General features: G+C 51.6%; 1 protein-coding gene across 2 annotated transcripts in view; it reads left to right on the top strand.

Moving 5' to 3' along the window:
- Positions 1-996: 996 nt before the first annotated feature.
- SIN3B (SIN3 transcription regulator family member B) overlaps positions 997-24,671 on the top strand; it is a 53,741-nt gene continuing 30,066 nt past the window's right edge. For both annotated transcript variants that reach the window (XM_030935773.1, XM_030935774.1), the window contains exons 1-6: positions 997-1,130; positions 1,397-1,503; positions 3,091-3,244; positions 13,564-13,764; positions 18,796-18,939; positions 23,199-23,321. In XM_030935773.1, coding sequence (XP_030791633.1) covers positions 1,017-1,130; positions 1,397-1,503; positions 3,091-3,244; positions 13,564-13,764; positions 18,796-18,939; positions 23,199-23,321 — 843 coding nt within the window. In that variant the 5' untranslated portion in view covers positions 997-1,016. The remainder of the gene's footprint in view (positions 1,131-1,396; positions 1,504-3,090; positions 3,245-13,563; positions 13,765-18,795; positions 18,940-23,198; positions 23,322-24,671) is intronic.

Below are 24,671 nucleotides of genomic sequence, written 5' to 3' on the forward strand. Positions count from 1 at the left end.
CCCAAGTAGCTGGGACTACAGGTGCCCGCCACCACGCCTGGCTAATTCTTTTGTAGTTTTAGTAGAGATGGGGTTTCACCATATTGGCCAGGCTAGTCTCGAACTCCTGACCTTGCGATCCGTCTGCTTCGGCCTCCGGAAGTGCTGGGATTACAGGCGTGAGCCACTGCGCCCAGCCTCATTTTAATTTTTTTAAGTAGAGACATGGGTCTTGCTACGCTGCCAGGTTGGTCTTGAACTCCTGACCTCAAGCAATTCTCCCACCTCTGTCTCCCAAAGTGTTGGGATTACAGGCGTGAGCCACCACCCCAGCCTAGAGTTCTTGATAGTACCAGGGATGAGAAAGTACCAGGGGTAGGAGGCTCCTAAACTGGTCCAGATGGGAAGTGATGAGGCCAAGGATAGGGAAGTGAAGGTGGGAGGGGTAGGAGTAACTCAAAGGCCATTTAGCAAAAGTTCACCACGCAAGGACCTGTATTAGGGAGCTGGGTGTTCATACTTCATTGTCCTGTCAACTCTATAAAGCAGGGGCCAACGAACTTTTTCCATAAAAGGCAAGATCGTAAATACTTCAGGTTCTGCAGATCTGTAGCATCTTTAGCAACTACCTACTCTGTTGCAAGGCAAAAGCAGGCAGAGATGCTAGGTAAACGCGTGGGCGTGTCTGTGTGCCAATAAAACTTTATTCAGGGACACTGAAACGTGAATTTCAGAAACTTTTCACAGGTCACGGACTATTCTTCTCCTTTGGATTTTTCCCCCAGCTATGTAAACACGTAAAAATAATTCTGAGTTTGCAGGGCCGGACAAAGCAGCCGGCGGGTCTTGGTTCGCCTACCCCTGCTATATAAATCATTAATTATGATACCAATCTTAAGGAGAAGAGCCTCAGGAGTAGTCCCGCAAAAAGCACCGCCCCTCCAACATCATCAAACCCCGCCTCCAAAGGCGGAGGCTGCGCATGCGCGGCAGGCCCTCGGGCGGGGGCGGGGCGGGGCGCAGCTCCGACTTCGGACATGGCGCACGCTGGCGGCGGCGGCAGCGGTGGCGGCGGCCCCGCGGGCCGGGGGCTGAGCGGCGCCCGCTGGGGTCGCTCGGGCTCCGCGGGCCACGAGAAGCTGCCGGTGCACGTGAGTGGCGTCCCCGCCCTCACTCGGGGACCCCATCCTCTGGACCCCGCGGGCGGACGCCCCTCACCCAGGCCCCGCCCGACCCTGGCCCCGCCCGGCCCCGGCCCAGCCTCGGCCTCCCCTCTGCACGGCCCCGGACCCCTCACCCCTCACCGCTCACCTCCGCCCTCCGAAGGCCCAGCCCATCCTCTTCCCCTCAGGGACCCCGACCCCTCGTCCCCTCCTCCCGCGACCCGGGCCCACCGGGACCCTCCCCCTCTCTGCAGGTAGAAGACGCCCTCACCTATCTGGACCAGGTGAAGATCCGCTTTGGCAGCGACCCCGCCACCTACAACGGCTTCCTGGAGATCATGAAGGAGTTCAAAAGCCAGAGGTACCCGCGGGGCCACTTTCCACCTTGGGGGGCCCCCCTGGGCCGGAATCAGGCCTAGCGGGGTGAGACCTCCCCTCCCCAGGCTGCCCCCTTGGCCGGGTGACCTTGCGCAGGTTGTCGAATCTCTCAGAGTCTTAGCTCCTTCTCCTAACAAAAATGGAAATGGATAGTACCCACCTTGTGGAGCTTTGTGGGGATTCCTGGAAGCGGGACAGGGATCTGGGGGGAGGCAGGAAGGGCAAGGCCTTGCACACTCATAGAGTCAAATCGTGCCTTGATTTAATATGTTGATTTTAAAATTAGTTTTGTTCATGAAAGATTTGGTGGGACCCATTTTGATTTTTATTTTCAAACTCTGTAAAATGTTATTTGTCTTGATGATGGAAATTTTTGGCACCCTCTTCCCCTTCAGTCTTGTCCTCAAGATGCTTCTCTGAGCTCACTGTGGTCCCAGGCCTGCTTGGAAGTAAGACGCATAAAATGCTTAGTAAGGGAGCTGGCACACAGAAAACGTTTAAAACACATGAGCTGATTTTGCAGGCCCAGAATCAAGGAGGATTACAGATAGATGGGAAACGCTGGGATCGTGCCCTTGTTTTTATAGGAGGCTCACTGAGACTTGGAGTGGGTAACGTACCCACCTAAGTGGCAGAGGTGACACTAGAACTGAGACCCTCTGACTCAGACTCATGGAGGTCATATCCTTACCATACTGCTGCCCCCTCTTAAGAAACATGGTGAGGTTGGCCTGGTTTCCTTCCAGGAGCCCAGTGCTAAGGGCTGGGCTGCGATGCAGCCTGAAGGGAGACTCCATCTCTCCCCTCTTATTACACGTTTCCCATACTTGGCAGTACCATTGGTATTTATGCATTGCAATTGTTTGCTCAGATGGAAACCTGTGTCATAGTCGTCTCTATCTGATATGAAATGAGGGAATTTTTCACATTGCTTGGAGGACTTTGGCCTCCTGCCACTTCTTGGAGTCCAGGCCTTGCGGTTGGCTCTCCTGACATTTTCAGAACCGAGTGCCCATTCTTGAGTGTTTTGGGGGAGCCGAGCAATGTCAGTGTTCTCTCATTCTTACCAGGAGGAAACAAGGAGCTCAGGCCTAGCCAGTCAGGAGATAGATCGTGGTGTACAGATGCTATCACATCGGGCACTTTTTTTTTTTTTGGAGACGGATTCTCGCTGTGTCTCCCAGGCTGGAGTGCAGTGGTGTGATCTTGGCTCACTGCAACCTCTGCCTCCCGGGTGCAAGTGATTCTTGTGCCTCTGCCTCCTGAGTAGCTGGGACTGCAGGCACGCACCACCACGCCAAGCTAATTTTTGTATTTTTAGTAGAGACAGTGTTTGACCGTGTTGGCCAGGCTGGTCTTGAACTCCTGACCTCAGGTGATCTGCCTGCCTTGGCCTCCCAAAGTGCTGGGATTACAGGCAGGAGCCACTGCGCCTGGTGGGTCACATTTTAGGTTCCTTTGTTGTCTGTTGAGAAGGTTTTTATGTGGCAGTATTAAGGGAGTGGGGAATAGATTGCATTTTTCATTTACTTCCTAAGACCCTTTTGCCCACTTCCTTTGTTTCTTCTAGCATCGATACTCCTGGAGTCATCAGACGTGTCTCACAGCTCTTCCACGAGCACCCTGACCTCATTGTTGGATTCAACGCTTTTCTTCCTCTTGGATACAGAATAGACATTCCCAAGAATGGCAAGTTAAACATACAGTCGCCTCTGACGAGCCAGGTATGCTGCTACAGTGGTTCGGGTGATCTCAGCCTTCACCGCGTGTATCTTGCTACTCAGGTTGGGCCACGTGTCTCTCTTGTATCATTGCTAGAAAGCCACTTAAGATCTGTTCTTTTTCTAGACATGCTCATTGCTTCTAGCACAAATCAAAATAGATATGGAAACACCTACACAAGCAGCCTCTGCCTCCCAAATTGATCTGTTTGGAAGATTTAAATCAAGAGTGGATGTCAGGGAGGTATCCTCCTAACACAGAATAACCACCCCAGCAGTTGCTGAGGTCTTGGCTTGAGGCTTTCCCAGCGAGCATACCAGGCAGGCTTGCCCTTGTATTTGGGTATGTCCTCGTCTGCCTCTGATCACTCTGAGTACCACCTACAAAATAAAGTGGTCGAGATGGTGTGTGAATAGCCACGTTTATGGTGGTTGTGTTTCATTTCAATGTTGATAGGATCATTAGCTCAGTTGGGACTCCTGGCTTTGCTTTGGTCCTTTCTTGGGTGATAGGTGCTGGCCCTCCTTTTTTTGTTTTTTGTTTTTTGTTTTCTGAGACAGAGTCTGGCCCTGTCACCCAGGCTGGAGTGCAGTGGCGCAATCTCAGCCCAGTGCAACCTCCGCCTCCCAGGTTCAGGCGATTCTTCTGCCTCAGCCTCCAGAGTAGCTGGGGTTACAGGCATGTGCCACCATGCTCGGCTAATTTTTGTATTTTTAGTAGAGATGGGGTTTCTCCATGTTGGCCAATCTGTTCTTGGACTCCTGACCTCAAGTGATCTGCCTGCTTCAGCCTCCCAGAGTGCTGGGATTACAGGCATGAGCCACCATGCCTGGCCTCTTTTTTTTTTTTTTTAAAAAAAAAAAAAAAAAGACAGGGTCTCAATCTGTTGCCCGGGCTGGAGTGCTGTGGTGCCATCATAGCTCACTGCAGTCTCAACCTCCTGGGCTCAAGTGATCCTTTCATCTCAGCCTCCTAAGTAGCTAGTACTGCAGGTGTGCACCACTATGGCCAGCTAATTTATTATTATTATTATTTTTTGTAGTGACAGGGTCTCACTATGTTGCCCATGCTGGTCTTGAACTCCTGGCCTCAAGCGATCTGCCCACCTTGGCCTCCCACAGTGCTGGGATTACAGGAGTGAGCCACCATGCCTGGCTCACTGCCCCTTCTATCTCTGCGGTCTCTTCATGCTTGAGCTCACTAGCGCCTCTGAGAAAAAGAAAGCCTACTTAAGATTTCCTTTTATAAGATGACCATTGTCATTTTTTCCACCTCAACACTATTGCCATTTAAGGCATAATTCTTTGCTGTTGGGGGCTTCCCAGTGCATTGTGGGATGTTTAGCAGGATCCCTAGCCTGCACCCACCAGACCTTCACTCAGTTCTGACAGCCAGAAATGTCTCCAGACATTGCCAGGTGTCTCCTTGGGGGCAAAAGTGCCCCTGTCAAGAACCACTGGTGTAAGTGAACCAGCTCTCCCAACCTCCTCCAAGTCCTCGCTCTGAGAGTTTTAGCAGGGAGTGTCAGAATCTATTGCTGGATCCACTTGGTAGGTCTCTCCTTTGATGGAAGAGATGGTAGACTGTCCAGTCAATTAGGGATCTGACATTCTGCAGTCAGTTGGTAAGAGAACAGCGAAGGGTAATGTGGCAGTGCTTTCGTATTAATTCTATGTACAAGGTGCGTGTCAATTCTGCTGCTGCTCAGCCAGGCGCGGTGGCTCACGCTTGTAATCCCAGCACTTTGGGAGGCCGAGACGGGTAGATCACAAGGTCAGGAGTTCGAGACCAGCCTGGCCAACATGGTGAAACCCTGTCTCTACTAAAAATACAAAAATTAGCCAGTCGCAGTGGCGCATGCCTGTAATCCCAGCTACTTGGGAGGCTGAGGCATGAGAATTGCTTGAACCCGGGAGGCGGAGGTTGCAGTGAGCAGAGATTGTGCCACTATACTCTAGCCTGGGCGACAGAGCAAGACTCCATCTCAAAAAAAAAAAAAAAAAAAAAATTCTGCTGCTTCTGTGTGCAAGACCCTGTCTGCCGACAGCCTGTTGTCTCCTGAAAGCCAAGGAGCGAGTCTCAGTTTTTTTTTCTTTTTTGAGATGGCGTCTCGCTCTGTTGCACCGGCTGGAGTGCAGTGGTGCAATCTCAATCTCGCTCCCTGCAACCTCTGCCTCCCGGGTTCAAGAGATTCTCCTGCCTTAGCGTCCTGAGTAGCTGAAATTACAGGCGCGCGCCACTATGCCCGGCTAGTGTTTTTGTATTTTTAATGGCCTGACCACCTGGTCAGGCCGGTCTCGAACTCCTGACCTTGTGATTTGCCCGCCTCTGCCTCCCAAAGTGTTGGGATTACAGGCGTGAGCCACCGCACCCAGTGGAGTCTCAGCTTTAAAGGGGAACTTGGAAGCGTGTGGCCACTGAACTCTGAAGAGCCTTCCATTTCCTGTTTGCAAATGAAGCCCCAGGATCCAGATGTACTGCTAGCGCCTCAGACCATGAAAGCCTTAGCAAGATTAATCTCCGGAACAATCACGACTGCGGGAGAAAGCCAAGCTCATTTGCAGTAGGAGCATCCATGAGAGCACTTTGCAGAGCCTGAACGCTGTGGAAACACTGGGTGTCGTTCCTGTCACTCACTCAGAAAGAGCCGGAGTGGAAAGATGTGAACTGTGCATCCTGCATGTGAACACTGCCTTTCAGCAGAGTCCCTGCCCGTGGAGTAACTCGACTTTCAGGGCTAGATCATGAGAGGCGCCACACTGTGGTTGTATTTGGAGTTGGCTCTTCCTTTAGCCGTGGATCCCCAACCGTGGAGGGCTGGCAGTCTTGTCTCCCCGTAGGTGGCTTAGGTGACAATGACGACGGTGCAGGCCCATTGATTTGGGGAAAGGCTTGAAAAAACTTTTCACTTAGTAGCTACTCAGCAGGGCCTTGGTCATCTTCCTGCAGCCTAGGAACAGTCATTTCCAGGGCTTCCTGTCTTAGCTGTAGAGGTTTGTTCTCTTCGGGGCACCCAGGAGCCCACTCGCTTCTAGTTGATATTGACACAGGTGCTGTCAGGTTTCCAGCCCTGCTTCCCAGCAGTCTGGGCTGTTGTTTGAGTGGCTTCAGGACAGACACATGAGAGATGTCCCAGGTCCGGGCTGTGACTCGCGTGGCTTCATGAGTCCTTTGAGCTTTCGGCTCCCTGGAGTCCTTTGAGAGGCCATCGTCTGAAAGCCTCACAGGGTTTCCCACACACAGAGGCCCTGGTGATACTCTTTTTTTCTTTCTTTCTTTTTTTTTTTGTGATGGAGTTTCACTCTTGTTGCCCAGGCTGGAGTGCAATGGCACGATCTCGGCTCACTGCAACCTCTGCCTCCCCGGTTCAAGCTCTTCTCCTGCCTCAGCCTCCCGAGTAGCTGGGATTACAGGCATGTGCCACCATGCCTGGCTAATTTTGTATTTTTAGTAGAGATGGGGTTTCTCCATGTTGGTCAGGCTGGTCTCAAACTCCCGACCTCACATGATGTGTCCGCCTCAGCCTCCCAAAGTGCTGAAATTATAGGCGTGAGCCACTGCACCTGGCCATCTTTTTTTTTTTTTCTGCTACGGAGTCTTGCTGTGTCACCCAGGCTGGAGTGCAATGGCAGGATCTCGGCTCACTGCATCCCTGTCTCCTGGGTTTAAGCGATTCTCCTGCCTCAGCCTCCTGAGTAGTTGGAATTACAGGTGCCTGCCACCACTGTCAGCTAATTTTTGTATTTTTAGTAGAGACGGGGTTTCACCATGTTGGTCAGGCTGGTCTCAAACTCCTGACCTGGTGATCTGTTTGCCTGGACCTCCCAAAGTTCTTTTTTTTTTTTTTTTTAGTTTAATTGAATTTTTAAAATTTTCTTATTTTTTTGAGACGCCATTTCACTGTCACCCAGGCTGGAGTGCAGTGGCGTGATGTCGGCTCACTGCAACCTCCGCCTCTGAGTTTCAAGTCATTCTCCTGCCTCAGCCTCCCAAGTAGCTGCGATTACAGGTATGCACCACCACACTCAGCTAATTTTTGTATTTTTAGTAGAGACAGGGTTTTACCATGTAGGCCAGGCTGGTCTTGAACCCCTGACCTTAAGTGATCCTCCCACCTCAGCTCCCAAAGTGCTGGGATTACAGGCGTGAGCCCTGTGCCTAGCCTTTTTTACATTTATGAAATAGAGACAGGGTTTCACCAAGTTGTTCAGGCTGGGCTCAAGTGATCCTCCTGCGTTGGCCTCCCAAAGTTTTGGGATTACAGGTGTGACCCACCACTCCTGGCCAGTATTCTCTCTGTTTCTTAGTTTTTCTAGTTTGACTGTTTTGAAGTATCATTTTTCCCCCCCAGTTTGTCACAAAGCCTGCTGGCTACTGACAAGTAGGGAGTGGCCCATAGGTCTAAGGAAGGTGAATAAGAGAGTCCCAGCCTCAGGCAGCCTTTGGTGCAGGGTGTCTTAACTTCAGTTTTGGGGGCTTGACTATTCTTTATGGCGAGGGGCCATGCTGGGCACTGAAGGGTGTTTGAGCAGCCTCCCTGGCCTCCACCCACCAGTTGCTTCCAGATGTGATAACCTAAAGTGTCTCCCGTGTTGCCGAGTGTCCCCTGGGTGTCAGAGTTGCTCCGGTTGAGAACACGAGTCTAAAGGGGAAAGACATACACAGGCCATGGTGTGTGGCCAGTGACGACCCGGGGAACTTGTAGGAAGGAACAGCTTCTTACTGGAGCCTCGCCTCGGCCTCCTGCGTCAGCATCATTTCCTGTCGGGTAATTCAGGCCTTGGTTGTAATGTCACCTCCCCAGAGAACCCCCCTAGTCCCTACCCTGTGTCATTCTTTTTTTTTTTTTTTTTGAAACGGAGTCTCGCTCTATGGCCCAGGCTGGAGTGCAGTAGTGCGATCTCAGCTCACTGCAAGCTCCGCCTCCCGGGTTCACGCCATTCTCCTGCCTCAGCCTCCCGAGTAGCTGGGACTACAGGTGCCCGCCACCTCGCCCGGCTAGGTTTTTGTATTTTTTAGTAGAGACAGGGTTTCACCGGGTTAGCCAGGATGGTCTCGATCTCCTGACCTCCTGTTCCGCCCATTTCGGCCTCCCAAAGTGCTGGGATTACAGGCTTGAGCCACCGCACCCGGCCCCCTGTGTCATTCTTACGTCACCCTGGGTTATATATTTCAAAACGGCTAGGAAAAGAAGTTCGAAATCCATTGTTGTTGGTTTTCCTTCCTTGGTAGACTGTGAGTCCTTAAGATGAGGTGGGCCCCTCCATTGTCTTGTTCATGACTGTATCCACCTTCTGGAACATTGCCGGGGGCAGTGCGTGGTGCGGGAATGAGAAACTGGATGCTGGTGGGAACGTGGCCGCTCTCAGCTCGCGGGTCCTCTTCAGGGCAGACCCTGCCTCATGGAAGATGACAACCGGCTTGGACAGAGACAGAGATAACCCCTTAACGTGCAGCTCCTAACATAAACAGCCCCTCGACTTTCAAAGGGAGCCCCCTGCCTACTGTCTGGGGGAAGTCCCGCTAGTTGGCAACAAGTCAGTTCTTGTGTTCGTATGTTCTGGGCTCTTGGAGCAGGTGGTGACCCCTTCTCCGATCCAAGCCCTAGAGTTTATTGAGGGCTCTGCGAGTCAGGCCCTGGGGTTTATTCAGAGGCCCTGCTCTCAGGGTTCCAGTACAGTCAAGGTGGGGGTCCGGTGAGAAACAGATGGGCAGATTCGGGCTGCGTGCGGGAGGGCGCAGAGAGAGGATAGAGCAGGCCGAGGAAGGGTGGGAGGAGGTGTTGTGGGCAGGACCTGTTTCCTGAGGGACTGTTCCTGGTGGGGTGTGATGGCCTGAGGTGAGAGTGAGTGGGTGTGCTTGAGGAACAGCCAAGGAGAACGGCAGGGTCAGGAGCTGAAGGAGAGAAAGGGGAGAGGGAGCCAGGAGCATGAGAAGTACCGGATGGTTCTGGGAGGCGGTTCTGCTGCTGTGCTGAGAATCAGGGCTTAGGAGGCCCCTAGGAGACCAGGGAGGGGCCCCAAGTGATGGAGGCGGGGTAGACAGTGATGGAAACGGAGTAGATGGTGACAAGGACCAGAGAGGGTCCCAAGTGATGGGGACAGAGAGGATGGTGACAGGGACCAGAGACAGTCCCCAAGTGATGGGGACTAAGTAGACTGATGGGGACAGAATGGATGGTAACAAGGACTGGAGAGGGGTCCCCCGAGTGATAGAGATGGAGTGGACCGCGATAAGGACCAGAGACGTGCCCCGAGTGATGGGGACAGAGTGACTGGTGACAAGGACCAGAGGGGGTTCCCATGTGACGGGGGCAGAGTGGATAATGATGTAGATCAGGAGCGGGGGGGTGTCAGTGAGAGTGAGAAGTCTGGGGTGATCCCAGGATGCCTGATTCTCTGGGTAAATGTGTGGGCCCGTGCTGAGGTACGTAAGGCTGGGGCAGTTGGGGGGCTGCTGTATGTCTGTGAGGTGCCTGCCGTTTGAGGCTCTGTGAATCAGTACCCAGGTGGGGCTGTGTGTGGATGCTCAGATGGCCGTGTCGGCCACGCAGGATGGTTTGTCATTGTGTGGGAGGCAGTTCAGACTCTGCCTGACGAGGCCAGCAGGGCACGGGGAGAGAGGAGGTGCCAGAAGAGAAAGAGAAAGCTCAGCTTGTGCTGGGTGGTTTAGAGCAGCACAGTTGGCACATGGCGGCTTGGTGGCCAAAGCCAGCCTGGCTCGGTGTGATTGGTTGTGATTTTTACATTTTCAAAGGATTAAATGTTTAAAAATATTTCATATTGTGATACTATTCACATAACATAAAATTCATCATCATCAGTTTAAGGTGTTAGTATATTCACAATACTGTGCAACCATCACTACTAATTCCAGAACATTAACGTCAGCCCAAGATCAAACCCTGACCCTCCCAATTCTCCTCTCCCCCTAGCCCCTGGCAACCATGAGTCTGCTTCCTATCTCTATGGATTTGCCTGTTGTGGACATTTCATACCAGTGGGGTCATACACCGTGTGGCCGGCCGTTGGTGTCTGGCTTGTCACTCAGCATCGTGTTTTCCATGGTCATTCACATCGGAGCCAGTATCAGTGCTTCCTTCCTCGAGACTGAATTATTCTCGTGTGTGGCAGGACCACATTTCGCGTGCCCACTCATCTGTTGATGGATGTTTGGCCTATTTCCACCTTTTGGCTGTTGTGCGTAGTTCTGCAGCGAACATTCATATGTGAGGATGTGTTGGAACACCTGTTTTTCTTTTCTTTTTTGAGACAGAGTCTCGCTCTGTCACCCAGGCTGGAGTGCAGTGGCGGGGTCTCAACTCACTGCAATCTCTGCCTCCCAGGTTCAAGGGATTCTCCTGCCTCAGCCTCCCAAGTAGCCAGAATTACAAGCTCCTGCCACCACACCTGGCTAATTTTGTTGCATTTTTAGTAGAGATGGGGTTTCACCATGTTGGCCAGGCTGGTCTCGAACTCCTGACCTTGTGATCCGCCCACCTTGGCCTCCCAAAGTGTTGGGATTACAGGCATGAGCCATCGCGCCTGGCCCCCTTTTTTTTTTTTTTTTTTGAGATGGAGTTTTGCTCTTGTTGCCCAGGCTGGAGTACAATGGTGCATTCTTGGCTCACTGCAACCCCCGCCTCCTGGGTTCAAGCAGTTCTTCTTCAACCTCCCAAGTAGCTGAGACTACAGGTGTGCACCACCACACCTGGCTAATGTTTGTATTTTTAGTGGAGACGGGGTTTTGCCATGTTGGCCAGGCTGGTCTCAAACTCCTGACTTCAAGTGATCTGTCCACCTCAACCTCCTAAAGTGCTAGAATTATAGGTGTGAGCCACTGCGCCTGGCCTGAGCATGTGTTTTCAGTTCTCTTGGGTATAGACTTGGGAGTGGGATTACTGGGTCATATGGTAGTAATAATTCCATGGTCAACCTGTTGAGGGAACTGCCACACAGTCTCCCGCAGTGGCTGTACTATCCCATCTGGCTCTTTTTGCCAAGCCCTGGTCTAGAGCATGGTTCCCCATCTTGTCGCAGTGGCACACTTTAGGGGATCGGATGCATGCGGAGCTTGGAAATGCCTCCTTGGAGTGGTGGGGGGCTCGCAGTGAGCCTACAGCTGCCTCTGAAACAGACCTTGGCTCCATGCTGCTTCCCTACATACCCACACCCTGCGCGTTCCAACCCCTTCTGCTGTCAAACCTGTGAACTATGGAGAAACAGACGCAGCCCCCTGTGAGCTTGAGCAAAGAGAACCCTCGCGGACATCCCCAGAGAATCTTAGAATCCCGCCACTGACTGGGCGCAGTGGTTTATGCCTGTAGTCTCAGCACTTTGGAGGCCAAGGTGGGCAGGTCACTTGAGGTCAGGAGTTCGAGACCAGCCTGGCCAACATGGTGAAACCCCATCTCTGCTAAAAATACAAAATTTAGCCAGGCGTGGTCTCACAGCGCCTGTGATCCCACCTACTCAGGAGAATCACTTGAACCTGGGAGGCAAAGGTTGCAGTGAGCTGGGATCGTGCCATTGCACTCCAGCCTGGGAGACAGAGCAAGACTCCATCTCAAAACAAAAAGAACAAATCCTGCCACCGAGGAGAAATTGTTTTAGAATCACGGCTGCTCTGTGTCTTGTATTTCTGCTTTTCTCAGCTGAGACTTTCTAGAATTGTCTCTATACCCATTGTTCTGGGCAGAATTGTGTCATCCCCGCACCCCACATTCCACCCCAAATTCATGTATTTTAGCCCTGGCCCCCAGCACCTCAGAACGTGACTGTATTTGGAGATGGAGCCTTGAAGAGGTGATTTAAATGAGGCCGTTAGGGTGGGCCCTAATCCAGTCTGATTGGTGTCCTTATAAAAGAGGAGATTGGAACACACATCAGGGACATGCGTGTACAGAGAGACGACCACATGAGGACACAGACAGTGGCCATCCGCAAGCCAAGGAGAGAGGCCTCAGAAAACCAAACCTCCTGGCACCTTGACCTTGGCCTCCTGGCCTCCAGAACTGAGAACTACTAACTTCTGTTGCTTCAGCCAGTCTGGGCTACCTCATTGTGGCAGTCTGAGCTGATGAATGCACTCACCTCGCTGATGGTGCCTGTGCCCAGCAGAGGTACCTGTTTGAGTGCAAGACAGCAGTGGTGTGCCTGGCCTTGCCTGTCCCAGTAGATTCTCAGGGTCAGCGTTTGGGTCACGTGCAGTGTTGGGCACCGCAGGGCAGCGGAAACAGTGAAGTCTGTGTGTCCCTTCATCCGTTCACCTGATCATCCCCAGTGGGGTGAAGCCCACTCTGTTCCTCACATTGTTCCAGGCACTGGGGATACAGCCCTGATCAAAACCCCCACGCTCGTGGAGTCCACCATCTAGTCAGGGACTGACAGACAATACAATGAGTAAAATACATGATCCATAAGGTGGCGACAGGGGCCACGGAGAAAAACACAGGAGTGCTGGGAGGTGGCGTCGTTTTACTTTGGTGAAAAAACGTTCTCCAGGACTCACCACGCAGGGGTTGTCCAAGCAAAAACCTCAGTCAGGCTGGAGGAATCCTGACCGGCTGGAGACCCGGCCCTTGTGTGCTGGGGATAGTGCAGCATAATTCTGGTTTAGAAACAACAGCTCCTCCTTTGGGGGCGTGGTCCTGTCCCACCACAACATAGGAGGGAGGCAAGCTTGTTTCTATTTTTGCTCACATCGGCTGCAAAGTACACGCATAGAGGGCATTCTTGGTGAATGTTCAGGGCCTGTCTTTTCTCCCAAGCAACCGATGCACCTCGTTGCGATTGGCCTAGGGCTTAGCACCAAAAGTGTCATGTCCCTTGAAGTCCCCAACAACCTGGACGGTGGGTTGCCTCTAACCTCCAGGGTCCCCACCTTATGTATCCTACCTTGGCATCACTGTTGGCAGCATGTGCCTTCCCACGTGAAGGCAATCTTGTTGAAACAGATTGCAGAAGGCGTGGGAGACTTCTCTATGATACGCAGCCTAGCACTTGGCGCCGCAGAGGCTTAAACATCCACTTTGTACATTTCTCCTGAATGTGAAGTTTTCCAAATGGAAAGTGCTCATTGAACTTGTAGTGTTCTTTGAGTGGATGGGTAAGGATCGGGTGGTGGTGAACTGGGGAGACTCACCTGTGCACCCCGCCCTGCTTGCCTCCGGGCTCTCAGAAGTAACCTTTACCTGTCTCTAATAAAACCTGGCTCCGTGCTGAGTTTTTTCTGTTCCTGTGCAGACAGTGGCTGGGCCTGGCGTTTTTCACAATCTCTTTCCGGCGTCGGGCCTGGCAGTAACTCATTGTCGCCTTGTCAGGAGAATTCGCACAACCACGGGGACGGTGCAGAGGACTTCAAGCAGCAGGTGCCATATAAAGAGGACAAACCCCAGGTACCCCTGGAGTCCGATTCCGTGGAATTCAACAACGCCATCAGCTATGTGAATAAGATTAAGACCCGCTTCCTAGACCACCCGGAAATCTACAGGTCGTTCCTGGAGATCCTGCACACGTACCAGGTGAGAACTCAGATTACAATTCCTTGTGGGTTTTGGGTTTCATCCAGTTTGGGGCCCTGCAGATACTCAGACTTTCCTGTCAGAATTCATAAAATCTTGTGAAATTCTAATTAGTTGTGGGGTTTTTTGTTTGTTTTTTCTTAGAGTCTGACTCTGTTGCCCAGGCTGGAGTGCAGTGGCACAGACTCGGCTCGCTGCAGCCTCTACCTCCTGGGCTCAAGCCATCCTCCATCCTCAGCCTCCCAAGTAGCGGAGGCTACTTGGGGCTAGAACATGGGCGCGTGTCACCACACCTAGCTAATTTTTGTATTTTCTGTAGAGACAGGGTTTTGCCATGTTGCCCAGGCTGGTCACGAACTCCTGAACTCAGACAATCCATCCACCTCAGCCTCCCAAAGTGCTGGGATTACAGGTGAGAGCCACTGTGCCCAGTCACCTTTGTTTTTTTGTTTGAGACAGGGTCTTGCTCTGTCACCCAGGTTGGAGTGCAGTGGTGTGATAATAGCTCACTGCAGCCTCGACCTCCTGGGCTAAAGCAATCCTCCTGCCTCAGCCCTCCAAGTAGCTGGGACTACAGGTGTGCATCACCACACCTGGCCAAGACAGTCTTTTTATCAGATGACTTTGTTATTGCTTAGGCAGTACGACCACCCTTTACTTTGCTGATGACAACTGGGCTCGGCACCAGGAACTGGGGCTACAGAGACAAATGGCTGCTCCTGCTTAACTGTTCATTGCAGTGGTGGGAAGAAACTCAGAGGTGGATTGGGGTGGAAAAAAAAGGATGTGGGCAGGAGAGGTGAGTCAGTATTAACATGGTTCCTAGCCCGGATCCCTGCCCGTCTGGGGCCAGGGAGGGGACGGTCAGGTTGAATCTTGACAGATCAGTCGGAACCAGTAGGCAGGTTAGCCTGAAGGAAGGGTGGATGTTCTCAGTGCCAGGAATGGCCTGTGCAGAGGTCCAGGGGCCAGAGCAGACAGTGGCATCAGGGCGTCTGCAGGGGACTTGGGCAATGCAGGTGGGCTGGTGGCGAGGGACATCTGTGTCATGAGTGAGGCTTAGACGTCCTCTTCACCCAGACGTGGAGTCTCTAACACTTGTAATTTTTTTTAGCAGCAGAACCCATTTTTTTTTTCTTTTTTTAAATGGAGTCTTGCTGTCACCCAGGCTGGAGTGCAGTGGCTCAATCTCAGCTCACTGCAACCTCGGCCTTCTAGGTTCAAACGATTCTCCTGCCTCAGCCTCCTGAGCAGCTGGGACTACAGGCGTGGGCCTGGCTAATTAGCAGAAATCTTTTAAAAGGAAATCCGGGCAGCCTTGACATGTCGAGTAAAGAAATGGGATGTTTTTCAGCTTAAGTGTTTAAGATCAGATGGATAGAATTTGCACGCTGGGAACTCCAAGGCATTTGCTGTCCACCATGCTGGCGTCATCATGGGCCTTAGTGTCTGTGAGAGGCTGGTACAGCCCTAAGAACACTTGCTTGTCATGGATGAGTGGTTGCCGGTGGCTGCTGTGAGCGTCTCGTCTGTGTGGAGGGATGTGCTTGTGATCGTAGAATCCATGGGCCCCTCCCAGGCTTCGTGGGGTCATCACATTTCGGAAGGCGCAGGAGAGTAGGCTGTGCAGTGGCATGGGAGAGCAGTGACTCTGTTCTGTGGCACGGGAAGGGGCAGGTTAGAGACGCCAGAGATGCATTTAGACGAGGTCACAGTGAGGGGCTGCCACAGGCTCCTTCAGAGAGAGTGCCATGGGAAGGACAGTGCAGTATCCCCGAACCCAAACCAGGCTGCTGGGAGTTGGTTGAGAATGCAGACACCTGGGCCGCCATGCAGGATTCCCATTCATCAGGGCCGCCTGGCATCGGCACAGTTTCTTTGTTGTTTTTTTTTTTTCGAGACTGGATCTCACTGTTGCCCAGGCTGGAGTGCAGCAGCATCATCACGGCTCACTGCAGCCTCTACTTCTCTGGGCTCAAGCAATCCTCCCACCTCAGCCTCCTGAGTGACTGGGACTACAGGCGCTCATCACCACACCTGGCTAATGTTTGTATTTTTTGAGGAGACGGAGTTTCACCATGTTGCCCAGGTGGGTCTTGGACTCCTGGCCTCAAGTGATCCGCCCACGTCAGCCTCCCAAAGTACTGGGATTACAGGCGTGGGCCACTGCACCCAGCTGGATGGTATCTGCATTTTAAACCAGGCCCCTGGTGACTCCAGCCTCAGGTTGTCTATTTTTCTAAAATATAAGTCTGAATTGTTGTGTAAATTATCCTGGTTTTAGAATGTTGGTTCAGATATTTCAGGGATAGTGTTAGAACCAAACCAGGCAGCTCTAGGATCCATCTGGCCATGTGTTACTTACTGTTTCTCCATCTTTGTGGGATTTTCCTTCAGACTTTCTCTCTGCCACCTTCTCCCTCGGGGTTCTTATCCATAGAATGGCCACAAAACTGGTGGTGCCAACGAGCCTGGGTTCAGTGAGGTTAACTGAGCAACCAATTCAGGCACAAGCCTGTCTCAGGTCACCCCTGGGTAACTGTCACCCATTATACAGCCACGTACGTGTGTCCTGTGTGTGCTGGGGCGAACGGTTAGTGCTACCCTCACATAAGTGGGTCCCTAAAAATGAGCACACTCTGCAAAGTTGCAGAGTGTCATGGGAACTGCAGGGTTCGTGGGGAAACAGACTCAGGGTATGACATTCAAAAACTTCCTCAGTGACACTTAAAAAGAGATAGGCACCGACTCTAAACAGCAGCACCGTTGCGTGCGTGTTAAGTGTCTAGGAATTACATGAGTACTACAGCAAATAGCGTACTGACCTTGGAAGAGACCTGAGGTTGGTTTGTGGATGTGGTGGCAGCCTGTGAATTATGTGAAGGCCAGGAGGAGGATATCTGAAATCAGACAGGTCATCATGGCCTCAGATGGGGACAGGGCTGGCCCCTAGCACAGGGGAACACAACACTGAGAGAGCGCCCAGACATGGGAGGGGGTGCTGGCAGTGGTTTTGTATACTCCCACGGGGTGCTGGTCAGCCAGGAGCAGTGTCTGCATTCACTTGGTGTTTCTCCTGCACGAAATAGAAGAGAAGCAAACACAAAATTCATCTCATGTTCAAATTATTCCCGGTACTTGTATCTCATTTAGACAGACATCTTGTTCAAAAGAAGCATTCTAGCGGAACTGACTGTCTCTGCAGCATGAGTTTCCACAAACTGCTTCTCTAAGTTGAAGGTGTACTATGCATTCATAGAGATTACTAAATTTCCCTCTAAAAGGTGGTACAAATTTGTCTTTCTGCCTTGGGTGTTTGATTGTTTGTTTTTTTGAGACGGAGTCTCACTCTGTTACCCAGGCTGGAGTGCAGTGGTGCGATCTCGGCTCACTGCAGCCTCCACCTCCCGGGCTCAAGTGATTCTCCTGCTTCAGTCTCCCAAGTAGCTGGGACTACAGGCACTCGCCACCACACCTGGGTATTTTTTGTATTTTTAGTAGAGGTAGGATTTCACCGTGTTGGCCAGACTGGTCTTGAACTCCTGATCTCAGGTGATCCGCCTGCCTCGGCCTCCCAAAGTGCTGCGATTACAGGCATCAGCCACTGCGCCTGGTCTTGCCTTCCATGTTTGAGAGCACCAGTTCCCCACACCCTCATCAGAAATCCCAGCCTCTTCTGTCTGCGTAGTCAGATGAGCAGAAGATGGCTGTGGCACTGTTTTAAATTGTTTCTTTAAACATCAGTCAATTTGGTCATTGTTTCTTTTCTTCTTTATTTATTTTAGATAAGATCTTGCTTTGTTGCCCAGGCTGTAGTATGCACTGTCATGGTTGTAGCTCACTGCCGCCTTGAGGTCATGGGCCTAAGCAATCCTCTTGCCTCAGCCTCCCAAGTAACTAGGACCACAGGAGGGTGTCACCATGCCTACATAATGTTTAAAATTTTTTTTTAAATCATTTCTCAGCCCTTTGGCTAAGATCAAGTATAAAATTTTTTGTAGAGATAGGGTCTCACTGTATTGCCCAGGCTGGTCTTGAACTCCTGGACTGAAGCCAGTTTGCCTCAGCCTCCCAAAGTGCTGGGGTTACAGGCATGAGCCATCAAGCCCAGCCTAAATTGTTTCTTTAAACTTCAGTCAATATGGTCGTTGTTCTGTCTGTATGCAGATGGATCATTTCTGTTTATTATCTGAACTGAGTGGCCTTTGCACATTTTTAAGTTTTGCTTTTTAGTGGCTTTTGATGACTTTTTGGAAGGGTGGTGTTTTTTCCCCTGCAGTTTAGGTGCCACTGGTGCCAAGATTTAAAACTTGCTTCCCTTCCCACAGGCTGCAGTGGGTGCAGAGGGGCGGGAGGTGCCAGCACAGGGACTCCTCCTGCTTTGCAGCCATGGAGTGGGACTCTGGAAGCCACGCTATATTATCTGGGAGGCTCCGCCTCCACTGCCTCTTGTTCTGTGACACTCTTGGGTGTAAAATTGTTAAGGACATATTTCTAATAGCTATCTCGATTTTGCTGGCCCATTTCTGCCTTCCAACCTGGATTCCCTTTGGTCCTCTTGTTGCTTTAAGCTCTGGATCAGGCCATTTGCCTTCGGTCTCAGTGACTCTGGGCCAATAGGTGCCTCGGCTTGGAAGTCCCTTCCTTTCATGGCCCAGCGCTCCCCCTTTCCATACTTCCCATTTCCCTTGGGAAGGCCTGGGGTTCGCCCCTGACCTTGTACTTCCCCAGCCCACCCCTGATTCCAGCCAGCCTCACACCTCTCTGCCTCCTCTGCTCGTGGACACTGCTGGGTATCCCTCCTCGAGACCCCCCCACATACTCCTGGGCAGGCCCTGCCCATGGCTGGGGCTCAGGCCATGCTGGGCAGCAAGATCCACACGTGAGCAGACAGTCCTGTGGGCTCCTCCGGCAGGTGCTCTTTCCTGAGCGTCATCCCATCCCCTTCACAGAGGGCTGCGTGAGTGTCCCAGCCCAGGACATAGCACTCCTTGGCTAATGACTTGTTTTCCCTTTTCTGAAAACTGGCAGAAGGAGCAGCTGAACACGAGGGGCCGACCGTTCCGAGGCATGTCCGAAGAGGAGGTGTTCACCGAGGTGGCCAACCTCTTCCGGGGCCAGGAGGACCTGCTCTCCGAGTTTGGACAATTCCTGCCCGAAGCCAAGCGGTCTCTGGTGAGTGCAGAGTCCCTGCCTAGCCTCGGGGGCCTCAGCGAGGAGGGAGGGCTCCAGCCAGCTTGAGCCAGGTCTGGGCCAGGCCCATCCACCCTCCAGGCCACAGTAAGGGTCCCCCAGAAGCTACGCAGGTTGCAGATACCCAGGGGTTCCTCACTGTAGGCTCCACCTGCCCAGCAAGCTTGTAAACGATTCTCCAAGGTGCTTCTCTGTACAGACAGTACCCGGGTCTTGGGGTGGTTTGGGAAGCAGAGAGCATCTTCCAATGGAGATGATGGGCCCAGGGGTTCCACCTCCTGTGCCTGCCCTGCAGAGCCCCACCCTGCCTGGGACCCCAGCCCTGTGGGCAGGTGCAGGAGGGCTGGGTCCACCACCATTGCTTCCCCTGTTGGGTGAGACTGATCTGGAGCTCCAGCAGGTTGGATCTGGAAGAGCCAGTAGCGGGGGTGGCCTGTGGCCTGGCCCTGACCATGGTGGTAGAGAGCAGAGATGGGCGAGGAGGGGCCTTAGACAGGGAGGCTCAGGGCTCACCCTACATGGTCAGCCTTTCTCCCCTGCCTGTGGCCTGAAGCTGCCAGGGCTGCCTGTTCCAATTCCTCTTTTTTCCCCCACTGTGAACATAAGACTTTTTAAAAAATTGAAATGAAATTTATGTAACATCAAATTCACCTTTGAAAGGGAACAATCCGTGGCATGTAGTACATCCTCAGTGTTGTACAACCTTCACCACTACCTAGTTCCAGAACTAGGAACTTTCATCCCCTTGAAAGGAGACCCGTCTCCGTCAGCAGCCACCCCTTTCCCCTCCCCCAGCTCCTGGCAACTGCCCATGTGCTTCCTGTCTCTGTGAATTTGATTCGCCCGTTCTGGACATTTCAGATCGGTGGAATGTCACCATATGTGGCCTTTGTGTCTGGCTTCTCTCACTCAGCATCATATTTTCAAGGTTCATCCATGTATTACCATGGTTCAGTGCTCATTCCTTTTCCTGGCTGAATCATACTCTGTTAGATGGATGAGCCACATTCTGTTTATCCATATTCTGTTGATGGACATTTGGGTTGTGTCTGCCTTTTGGCTGTTGTGAACAGTGCCGCCATCAACATTCATTACAAGGATTTGTTTGAACACCTGTTTTCAGTTCTTTTGGGTAGACACCTAGGAGTGGAATTGCTGGGTCACATGGTAATTCTGTGTTTGACTTTTTGAAGAGCCTCCAAACTGTTTTCTTCAGTGACCGCACCATTTTACATTCCCATCAGCAATGGACTGCGGTTTCTGTCTCTCCACATCTTGGCCAACATTTGTTCTTTTCCAGGTTTTTTTCTTTTTTCGCCTTTTTTTTTTTTTTTTTTTTTTTGTAGCCATTAGTGTGTGAAGTTTTATTGCATTAAGGTTTTTTGTTTTTATTTTTTGAGACAAGCTCTCTCTCTCTGTCACCGAGGCTAGAGTGCAGTGGCATAATTGATCACTGTTCACTGCAACCTCCATCTCCCAGGCTCAGGTGATCCTCCCACCTCAGCCTCCTGAGTAGCTGGGACTACAGGCACCACCACGATGCCAGGCCAATTTTTGTATTTTTTGTAGAGACAGGGATTCGCCATGTTGCCCAGACTGGTCTCGAGCTCCTGGCCTCAAGCGATCCACCTGCCTCAGTCTCCCAAAGTGCTGGGATTACAGGCATGAGCCACTGCGCCCGGCCTGCTTTTATTTTTTAATTGTAGAGACAGGGTCTCACAGTGTTGCCCAGGTTGGTCTCAGACTCCTGGCCTCAAGCGATCCTCCCACCTCGGCCTCCCAAAGTGTTAGGATTACAGGCATGTGCCATTGTGCCCAGTCCATGGTTTCTTTAAGTGGCATTTATGCAGGGCGCCCGGCTCGCTCAGTCAGTACAGCATGAGACTCTTAAATAACATTTGTTACCAATTTAAGATTTTTAGTGTGTATTGGGTTCTTAGAGCCATCTAGTATATTTAGAAAGATGGGATCAACTTTTTAAAATTATTAAAAGCACTGCAGCATCTGCTGCGTGAAGTATAATCTTTATGTTAACTTTTGGATGTATATTAAAACTGTAGGAAAAAGAAACCAAGATGAAATTTGGCATTGCCCTAATTAAATTTGACTGGCCTGGATCAGAGGTTGGCAAACCTTTTCTACAAAGAGCCAGATAGTAAATGTCACAGGCTTTGCAGGCCAGCTGATCTCTGTGTAAAGACTCACCTCTGCCCTAATAGCTTGAGAGCAGTCATGGAATATATATGTCAATGACTGGGCAGGGCTGTGTGACAATAAAACTTTATTTACAAAATGGATGGGTGTGACTGGGTACCAACAAAACTTTATTTACAAAATGACTGGGCATGACTGGGGACCAGTAAGTCTTTACAAAAGGAATGGGTGTGGCTAGGTGCTAATAAAATTTTATTTATGAAAACACGCCCTGTGTTAATTTGCCATTCCCTAGCCTAGGTGGTCTTTGGGGGTCCATCTAGCTCAGATGTTCACGTGATTGGGAGATTAACTGAAAAGCAAGAACCATGTGAACTCTTGGGGAAGATCTGCTATACCTGCTTGGTGAACTTGGCTGGATGCGTGGCAGGTTTCCCCTCCAGGTCCCCTGTTCTTGTTCAGCATTTGTCATATGGTTGCCCAGCTGCATCTTTTGGGAGTCAGTTGCACCTGTTCCAGCATCCACAAAAAATCGCCGCACGTGGTGGCTCGTGCCTGTAATCCCAGCTACTCGAAAGGCTGAGGCAAGAGGATTACTTGAACCTAGGAGACAGAGGTTGCAGCGAGCTGAGATCACACCACTGCACTCTAGCCTGGGTGACAGAGTGAGACTCCATCTCAAAAAAAAAAAAAAGGGATGTACCAGTGGAGAATTGTTGTGTAGATGCCAATGTCTCCACTTACAGCTCTCGAAATAACCTTGAGTTTTGGGTAATTATTCCCCCCAAATAAGTTTTAATTCTTCTGAGTCTTGGCTGTGGCTAAATAGTAAGTCTCTATTAGTAGTAGTAGTATTGTAGCTAAATAATGTCTTTATTATTATTGTAAAAACAGTATACACTAATGAAAAAATAAGTATTAGCAGGAGTATCAAATTTTTAATGCAAACTTCCTCTCCCTTGACTCAGTTCTGTTCAGAGGTTAGCACTTCTAAGTGTCTTATATCTTTCCAGAAATTTCCTCTGCGTGTGTAACAAATACTTTTCACAAAGTAACACACAACATCCTGTTTGTTCTGCCCCTTGGCTTTTTGGGTTTTTTCCTTATTTTTTTTTTGTTTTTGTTTTTGTTGTTTGTTTTATTTCAGGTATGCCTGTCTCTTACGGCAGCCCAGAGCCAGCTCATGGTGTCTGATCGCTGCTGGCTGATTTGTTCAGATGCACCATGACTTGTCCACCTCACCCACACTTTAGGTCTTTGGAGGTATCTTTTTGTGCAGGTCCTGTGGTGGCAGGGGAAGGGGGAGTACGATGGAGGTGACCGCAGTAGCACAGAACCTTGTAGGGCCTCTCCAGCCCTGCCCACATCCTGCAGAAAAACTGCGGTCTGTCCATCGTCCCTTGCCCGTGCAGCCTTCCAGTATGTTCGTAATAGACTGTTGCGAAACAGTTCTTTGTAATGTCATTGGCACCCTGTAGGCACCCTGCTCGGGACAAGCATCCTTACCTGTTAGCCGATGGCTGGTGTAGAGCCTGGGAGGCAGGCCCCAAACGAGTCACGAGCCCCACTCCGCTCCCAGCAAGTGACGCCATCATCCCCCAGAAACACTTTCTCATTCATAGAAAAGACTTCAAAACCTGGCCCCAAGGCCCCCACCAGTGCCCTGGCGAAAATCAGCCACTTCCCTTGCTGCCTGTTTCTCTGTCCACTGCACCTTGTGTTTCTGTGGCACTGGCATGCACGCGACGAGGTGCCCCACCAGTGGTTCGCCACATGAGCCCCCGCATGGGAAGACCCAACTCAGGTGTCTCCCTCCTGAAACCCCTAGCCCCTCTCCCTCCCTCACCCATAAAGGCCTCACAGGAACCTTCTCCCAGCCTGGCAGTGTTAGTCTGTGATGATTCGGTTACCTTGGAATGTGAGCGTCTTGTTGGAGTCACCTCACGCACTGACGGAGCATCTAGCCTGGCGCCTGTGGCCACCAGTGCCCACCGGGCTGTGGGCTGAGCTGGAAGCAGTTCTGCATGCTCTGGTGCATGGGCCCAGCCATGTCTCCGGTGTTGACCACCTCCCACGTGTGTCCCCAGTTTACAGGAAACGGGCCATGCGAGATGCACAGTGTGCAGAAGAACGAGCACGACAAGACCCCAGAGCACAGCAGGAAGCGCTCCCGGCCCTCGCTCCTCCGCCCCGTGTCTGCACCCGCCAAGGTACCTGTCAGCCACGCGCAGCCGTGCTCGCATGCAGGGGCCCCAGCAAATTGGGCCTTCCCAGCATGTGGCCAGGGAACAGAGGCCCCAGCAGGGGTCTGGGGCTGGACCAGCGGTGGGACCTTTGGAAGTCGGCTCTCCTCTAGGGTGGCTGTTCATCCGTTCTCCCTGTCCCATGAGATTATTGTGAAGAAGAGGAGGAAGGAGTGTTACCCCCGCCCTAGGTCCCGAGAAACACGGTGTACCACTCAGTCTCCTTTTCACCCTCGGGACTCTCTCACAGGCAAGGCCACCATGTACATTTGTTCAGGTTGGTCACTGCAGAGCTGAGGGCAGAGACCCGGTCACGCCCTTCACCTGCAGTAGTGGTTTTCCGATTCCATTATTCCTTGTGCGGTTACTACTTGGCTTTCTACTATTGGTGGGAGCTTCCTCGTTCTGTCATTTATTTAGTTATGTATATTAGATATGGACTCTGGGTTATAATCTGTTCTAGTGTTGATATCCATACTGTTCCACATGTGGCCGGTAGGGTCCCTTTGGCTCCTGTGTCCTTTTGGCATGTCCTCATCATTCTTTCTTTGGTGGGGGAGTGGGCTTTCACTCCGCCACCCAGGCTGGAGTGCAGTGGTACAGTCAGCCTTGACCTCTGGGCTCTAGCTGTCCTCTCACCTCAGCCTTCCAAGTAGCTGGGACCACAGGTGTGCACCACCACACCTTTTTGTAGAGATGAGGTTTCACTATGTTGGCCAGGCTGGTCTCGAACTCTTGGGCTCAAACAGTCCTCCCACCTCAGCCTCCCAAAGTATTGGGATTACAGGCGTGAGCCACTGCACCCAGCTCATCCCCATTCTTCAGACACTTTGGAGATAGTTCTGGATGGACAATGTTGTCCTTCTTGCCATGATTGTGTGTCCAAGTTCAGGTCCAAGTCCAGCTTAGAGACAAAAGCCTGCAGAGACTCAACACTTGGCTTCTCCGGGGTCTTCCCAGTGCAACCCTCTTCCTGTCCACTTCTTGTTGCTGTCTTGACCCTCAGGACAAAACAGGGAGAGGATTCTGAGGTTGTCGTAGCCAGGGGCACATCTCCCTTGCCGTTTGGGTGCTGTGGCAGTCTTGCCTGTTACCCAAAGCCCTACCCTCTGAGATGGAGATCCCAGATTTGGCAGGGGCAGGTAGCTCCAGAGGTGTCATCTCGGGGATCCTGGGTAACTGGGAGGCTCCTGCCTATCCCTCACTGAGCACCTTGTGGCAGTTCCCAAAGGAAAGCACGGTCTTAGCCTTCTTGTGACTCTGTGACAGCGATGGATAGCGGCCACCGGTGGGAGGCAGAGTTAACTGCATGGAATT

This window comes from Rhinopithecus roxellana, chromosome 8 (genome assembly GCF_007565055.1).
Source record: "Rhinopithecus roxellana isolate Shanxi Qingling chromosome 8, ASM756505v1, whole genome shotgun sequence".
Taxonomy (NCBI): domain Eukaryota; kingdom Metazoa; phylum Chordata; class Mammalia; order Primates; family Cercopithecidae; genus Rhinopithecus; species Rhinopithecus roxellana.